The sequence below is a fragment of the Hordeum vulgare genome, chromosome 6H (genome assembly GCF_904849725.1).
Source record: "Hordeum vulgare subsp. vulgare chromosome 6H, MorexV3_pseudomolecules_assembly, whole genome shotgun sequence".
NCBI classification, from domain to species: Eukaryota; Viridiplantae; Streptophyta; class Magnoliopsida; order Poales; family Poaceae; genus Hordeum; species Hordeum vulgare.
In genome coordinates, this window is record NC_058523.1 from 531948735 (window position 1) to 531955509 (window position 6775).

The 6775-nt window shown below is 42.9% G+C and overlaps 1 protein-coding gene across 2 annotated transcripts; it reads left to right on the top strand.

Moving 5' to 3' along the window:
- The first annotated feature begins 219 nt into the window (after nucleotides 1-219).
- LOC123404440 (NADPH:adrenodoxin oxidoreductase, mitochondrial-like) lies at nucleotides 220-6141 on the top strand. 2 transcript variants are annotated; one of them, XM_045098368.1, is made up of 14 exons: nucleotides 220-305; nucleotides 611-809; nucleotides 1249-1353; nucleotides 1633-1746; nucleotides 1863-1916; nucleotides 2361-2477; nucleotides 2997-3106; nucleotides 3208-3281; nucleotides 3455-3516; nucleotides 4575-4770; nucleotides 4842-4905; nucleotides 4998-5065; nucleotides 5156-5298; nucleotides 5490-6141. In XM_045098368.1, the coding sequence occupies exons 2-14, from the start codon at nucleotides 654-656 to the stop codon at nucleotides 5724-5726; spliced, it is 1500 nt and encodes a 499-aa protein (XP_044954303.1). In that variant the 5' UTR covers nucleotides 220-305; nucleotides 611-653; the 3' UTR covers nucleotides 5727-6141. The 2 variants fall into 2 exon arrangements, with proteins under 2 accessions (XP_044954303.1, XP_044954304.1); XM_045098369.1 differs by lacking the exon at nucleotides 5490-6141 and adding an exon at nucleotides 5390-5483.
- The last annotated feature ends 634 nt before the right edge of the window (nucleotides 6142-6775 follow it).

The window sequence follows — 6775 nt, forward strand, 5'->3', positions numbered from 1 at the left end:
GTGGGGGTGTCCCTGTTCCCTACGCACGCGGAAGGCAGGGGAGATTCGCACGTGCCTCGCCGCCGCCGCCGCCGCCGACAGGACTCGCCTCGCTGCTCCCGTCGCTGCCTGGACTCGCCTCGCAGCTGCCGCCGCCGCCTGGAATCGCTTCGACGGTAACTCTGCCGCCCGGAATCCCCTCGCCGCCGCCTGGAGTGGTCGCCTCCGCCGGCTGGAATCGGCCCGCTGCCCTGTCAAATCCCAACCCTCCGCATCGACTGAACTCCGTCGCCGTCGCGGGTCATCACTCGCCGGCAAGTAAGCAGGTCCGACGAATTCTGCTCTGTCCATTCATCTTTTTCTCTTCAGTCATTAATGCTGAAGTAGGTCGATATTGTAGTTGATTCAGTAGGTTGGCTGCTTGTAGTTGTAGATTACATGATTCAGTAGGTTGTAGAGACTGTAGACATCCAATGGACTCCAGAATACTGCCGAGGATATTTTCTCTTCTGAATGTAGTATGTGTTTACCATGGGTGTGGGAACTTAAGCAGAAGCAAGGCCAACCTGCTGCCTGGTGTATGTGTTGTTAGTGACCTCACTGTATCTTTCGGCCTCATGCATTTATGCAGGCCACCATCTCTATTGCATTGCCAACCACGTGGGTGCTCGGAGATGGGCCATTGGCTTCTTCTCCCCCACACGAGGAGGCTTATGTTGTTCCTACGGCCGATGCGCTACTCCGCCTCCGCCACCGCTGGTTTTTCACGCGACCCGCTCCATGTGTGCGTCGTTGGCAGCGGCCCCGCCGGATTCTACACGGCCGAAAAGGTGCGGCTCTTTGGTTCCCTTGTTTTTGCCTCTCTTTGGGGGTGGGTTTCTTTGCTTATCCCGTGTCCTTTTCTTCATTATGATAGTGTTTCAGTGCTTTCTTCTGTGCTGTAGTTGCAAAATTTCCCTGAATTCAGTTCCATGAAAATCTAGGTGCTAAGGTGCAGTGACAACCATGAAACCCTGTACCTTAGTAGTGCTTGTCTAATGAGATGTGATCTGAAAGCTGGAACCTATTGCTGTCGCAACAAAACCTTAAACACGAAACCATGTTCCTACAGCAACACATATGGAGTTTCTCTTGCATATGTTGCAACAGGAGAAGGAAAGGAACATAGTCAGGCTAAAGATCTTTCGAAGGGTTTCCGTTTCAGGAGTTACTTTAATTATTTCTGCGCACTTGTTTGGTGTTCATTGGATCTTTTGGTTGATAAAACAGATGCTAAAGGGTCATGAAGGAGTGCAAGTCGATATTATTGAAAGGTTGCCGACACCGTTTGGCTTAGTTCGTTCTGGAGTGGCTCCAGATCATCCAGAAACAAAGGTGAGCATTTGATTACCTTATCTTATTGTGAAACTGAAATGCAACAAATTTTAATCTATCAGCAGCTACTACCATAACTGCAAGAAATTAAGAAACATATTTTGTTTAGAAGTGGACACGAGGTGTACTGCCTTATATCAACTTGAAGTAATTTATTGGTTCCACCAATATCTGTACAAGTTGCTTTATCACCTCATGATTTTACCTGCCTTCTGAGTTGGCTACTATATTATTGAATAAATCCCTTAGAAGATTTAACTTTCCATGTTCTTTCAACAGATTGTGGTAAACCAATTTTCTCGTGTAGCTGTGAATCCCCGCTGCTCTTTTTTTGGGAATGTCACACTTGGAAGTGATGTATCTCTACCAGAGCTTCGGAAGACATATGATGTTGTAAGCAGATGGCCATTAGTCTATCCTTTCTGCCAAGTAGCTATTTTTTTCTGTTGATATAACTCTATGAAGTTCGTTATTGAGATAATGCCGACTTAGTATTTACTGATTAACAGGTTGTTCTTGCTTATGGTGCAGAAAGTGATAGATCATTTGGTATTCCTGGGGAGGTATAACATATTTTTGACTTCCTTAGTTTTTCTTTAGGCTACAGATTTTGATGGGCACAAACATGATAATAGATTCCTGGGGAGGTATAACATCATTTTAGATTCAATCTTTCTTTTATTGGTCTCTAATGAGACTTTGTTTGTGTAGCCTCATCAATGGTTTATCATGTATACGGTATTACCACATGAGAGTAGAGTACATATGGTGGTTATACTGATATTATCACCAAAATAAAGAAACCACCTAACCTTGCTTAATTATCTATCAGTAATTGCACATGAAACAGTACCACTGAAAATACAAACTGTGCGCGTAAACCGAAACAGGATATTACGTGCTACACGCGTAGCATATAGTGTGCAAGCTTTTGTAGTATCATCACATGATTTTTTTTCTTTGTCGTGTCAGTGTTGGTTTATTCTTAAAATCTTCTTTATATATAGGACCTCAGAGGAATACATTCTGCTCGAGAATTTGTATGGTGGTATAATGGGCACCCAGACATGTGCAACCTGGCACCTGACTTGACAAACACAGATTCTGCTGTGGTCCTTGGACAGGTATAGGATTTTGGTCTTGTAATGGAATCACCATTTGAATTTGAAGCAGTGTATCAACATTATGGGGTTGACAATAATAACTCATAGCTACATAGTCCTCCGCTTTTCTTAACTTGAAACACATTCGGTGGGTTGACAATAATAACTCATAGCTAAGTAGTCCTCCGCTTTTCTTAACTTGAAATACATTCGGTGCATAATTTGATTCTAAATCAAGAGATAGCTATTATTTCATTTAATCTTGAAGTACCATGTCACTATGTAAAATGGTAAAGGCAATTCAAGCTCCTTCGGTGGAGCAATCTTGTTTGAATTGTCATAACTCTGTTGCTGTTAAAGAAAGTTCGTAATTTAGTGTGTTTATTATCCTTCTTCTGGGGTGAGTACTGTGCTTTATTTTTGTTTTCACAAGATTTTTGGGAAGAGATATCCTTCTACAGGAACATGAACATGAGTGTTCCATCATATGCCTAATGTAATTTGTGTGCTTTTTCTGTCATGCTATTAATTATGATCAAGGGAAATGTGGCGCTTGATGTTGCCCGTATTCTTCTTCGCTGTACAACTGAGTTGGCTTCCACAGATATTGCTGGTTATTCTTTGGATGCTCTCCTTAGCAGCACAATAAGGTATCGCTGATTTTGGTAGAAGACTTTCTATTGTTTTCAGCTCTCCTGTATATTAGAATGATAAGAAAATACTTGAGTTGCATTTGGTGGTTTATGTAAAGGAAGGTTTACTTGGTTGGGCGACGGGGCGCAGTACAGGCAGCTTGCACAGCAAAGGAATTACGTGAAATTTTAGGTACTTGTATGTTGCAAAATGTGCAAGTCTTAATACGTTTTTTTTTCTTGAACACACATAAATATGAGTGTCATTTTGTATTAGAAGCAGCACGCCGCGAAGGTGCAATCTTGGTACATTCCTATTGGCTTATTTCATTGGCGATGCTAAACTCTAAAACAGACATCATGTAGGTTTGAAAAATGTCAATGTTTGCATCAAGGAGGCTGATCTTGCAACATCACCTACGGATAAGGTTTGTGCAGTAAAGTGTGGCAGGCATTGCACATTGTGATTTGTGTGACTGGGTCACCATCTACTGCTTTCTTATCCCATGAATCATGACTAGCCTAGTTTTTGAAAATCGACAAATTTAGGGATAAGAATGTGGTGCTCTTCACTGGTGGTAGCTAGGGCCAGTTTTTGGCTGGCTTGAACTGATTCTGCTTAAATTTGCTTCTTATTCTTGCACATTAGCATGTTAGCTAAAATTTTGCTTGTAATATGGGAAAACTTTGTTATTAGAACTGAGGCACCTAGTTCTTTTAGCACAAAAAGCGGAAACCACTGCATAGGGGACGGTGCAATAGGAAAATTGCATGGTGCGTGTAGGCTGTTAGGCAACATCTAGGATGGGGGAGATGCAGAGAGATGAACAAAGGGTCGTGAGCGGTGTATTTCCCTTTATTTTCTGTGAGCACTAGAACATCAGGAAACTAATTTTAGTGAAGGAATATTGAAAGTGTTTTGTGTATACATACAATCAGCTATTTAGCTAGAATGTTTTACGGAACCCATTAAAGGTTGGTGTATATATTTACTGATTCTGGAGAAAGTGCAGCACTCATTACTGTGGGCACTGGCGGAGCTACGCATTAGCAAAATCGGCCATGGCCTGCCCAGCCTATAGGAAATGTAGTGGACATTGACAGTAAATTTGGCCATGAGAATAAAAGGAACGGGCCTTCCTTTGTACCGGCCCTCCCAGGTTTGCTACTGTAGCTCCGACACTGACTGTGGGATTCAGTTGACAATTAGCATTTAGCAGCATTCTGCAGTCTGCGTATGTGCTGAGAATGACACTGGCCAATAAATGCTTGATCCTATAAATTTTTACAGCTCTTGGTTGCAACGGTTACAACCCAACCTTTTGCTAATATTTGAATCACAGTGCTGCAAAACTTGTTACTTGTACATGTCCATCACTATGGTATTTGCAAACATGCTGCTAAATTGACTTTCTGAATGTTCCCTCCACCTGCTCTGATGTGGTCTTCTTGCCTGTGATAAAAGAAATATGTCATCTCATTGCAGGAGGAGATGAGGAATAGTAGAATTAAAAGACGGGTGTATGAGCTGCTATCGAAAGCTGCTACGGTGCATCAGGAAAACAACGACGATGACCAAAAGGAGCTTCATTTTGTGTTTTTTAGGAAACCTACCAAATTTCTCCCTTCAGAAGATGGTTCCACAGTTGGTGCTGTGGAACTTGAAAAGACTCTCTTAAAAGGTCAGATTTTGGGAGTATTCTTGATTATTTTTAGGTGCAGGTTTTAACGATTAGTCTTGTTGGTTATATAGATGATGTGGCAACTGGAAAGCAGGTGGCAGTTGGAACTGGTGAGTTTGAAGATCTAAAATGTGGGTAAGTGCTTTGCTCATATTTTCTTGAATTTTTATGTGGCCAATTAACTCTATGTTTCTAAGGCGCATCTTAAATATCTATCTTCTTCTTAGAATGGTTTTGAAGAGCATTGGTTACAAATCCTTGCCAGTAGAAGGTTTGTCCTTCGACAAATACAGAGGTGCATGTTATTGCCTTTTTTTACTGCCCTTTCTAATTCATAAAGAAGTTTTTCAATAATGTTTGTTTAACAATCCTCTATTTGTTGCAGGAGTTGTGCCAAATTTGAGGGGCAGAGTTCTATGCAGTGAATCAGAGATCGCCACAGTGGAACCAGGACTGTACGTGGTAGGATGGTTGAAGAGAGGACCAACTGGGATTGTTGCTACAAATCTCCATTGTGCCGAAGAAACGGTATGTACTTAAAGAGTGATATCTTGGTATTCTGTTGGCTACTTTTCTCCAAACAATTCCTAAATGTGATTTTGTTTTTCATCCAAGTCAGAAAAAAGTTATTCATCATCAAGGCATGGCTTAATTTGGCAAGTAAGTTGCTCGACAAATTTTTTCTTGAGGAACTATTCTAAATATTAGTTGATTAACAGGTGGATAGCATCCTTGAAGACGACAGGAAGGGCGTATTCATGGACCCATCTGGTCCGAAAAGGCAAGGCCGGCGGGGACTAGTTGAGATTCTAGAAGAGAAGAATGCCCGCTACGTGCCCTTGGACGGCTGGGAGAAAATCGATTACAAAGAGAAGACGGCTGGCGAACTGAAGAAGAAGCCCAGGGAGAAGATCACCAGATGGAATGAGCTCCTGGAAGCTGCAAGGGAGGGTTAACTGAAGGGCATCAGATGGAGCTGCTGGTTGAGGCGTAAACCGAATCAAAGAAACAGACCAGGAGGCACAATCTGGATACGGGAAGAATAGGAAATCATGTACATACCGATGAACCAGTGGAAGCCAAGTGCCTATAATGCAGTCTTAGCAACGAATCATGCCAATATATAGTGGTTAAAAAAGAAATCCTAAAAGGCTCGACCACTGAAGCCACATGAAACCATTCTAGTCCTGAGTCCTGAGAAGTAGAAGTGATGCTATATGAACTTTGTAACTTCATCTAAACATGGGCATTTCTTTTGATAATGAACATTTTCAGTGGTGGAGTAGATTCTGATAGTGAGTTAGCTCCGCCGCTGTGTAAAGAAGAAGCATTTGAATTTGAATCTGATAGTGTAGTGTCAGTGGTGGAGTAGATTCTGGAGGCTCTTAAGTACTGAACTGCACTAGACATGCAAGATGTCTCTATAACTTACCACCGTTGTTCAAATCTGGAAGAAACAAACCAATATGTTCTTAGTAGCTACTCCCTGTTAGGTTGATCTCTTCCGTGTGGGCCCAACGGCCCACTGGACTCCTGATCCAGCCGCCCTGACCGGGGACGCCCAATTTATTATGGTTGGTGGGCTCCTGTGATCCATGCTATATTAACAGAGATGGAGGCCGGGGCACGAGCCACGAGGTTGACCACCGCCACTTTTTCCACCTACACGCCCTATCGATCTAGGGTTATTGCGGTGCTCACGGGAAGCACCATCACCTCATCATCTCTCTCTTTGCCCCACCACCGTTGCCATGAATCGATGGCCACCGGCGGCAGTACGTCTCGCCAGGGAAAAGGTAATCATCCCATCTCCAACCCTACTACCGGAATCTGCTAGCCGAGGCGATCTAGTGGATCTAACACTCCCTCTATACCTAAAAAATACTTGTAGTCGGGGAGAACTGGACTAGTCGGAAAACGTCCGTTAGCAGAGCACGGTATTGGATCTCTTTTCCCTCCAGTTACATGTTGCATCATCAGATCAAGCACTACTATCAAACATGCA

Bases quoted from the DNA above. Each gene is read 5' to 3' on its own strand.
- LOC123404440 (XM_045098368.1), top strand. From the start codon at position 654: ATGGGCCATTGGCTTCTTCTCCCCCACACGAGGAGGCTTATGTTGTTC. The intron at 3,107-3,207 runs GTATCGCTGATT...GTTTATGTAAAG, and splicing joins CTCCTTAGCAGCACAATAAG to GAAGGTTTACTTGGTTGGGC. The intron at 3,282-3,454 runs GTACTTGTATGT...GACATCATGTAG, and splicing joins GGAATTACGTGAAATTTTAG to GTTTGAAAAATGTCAATGTT.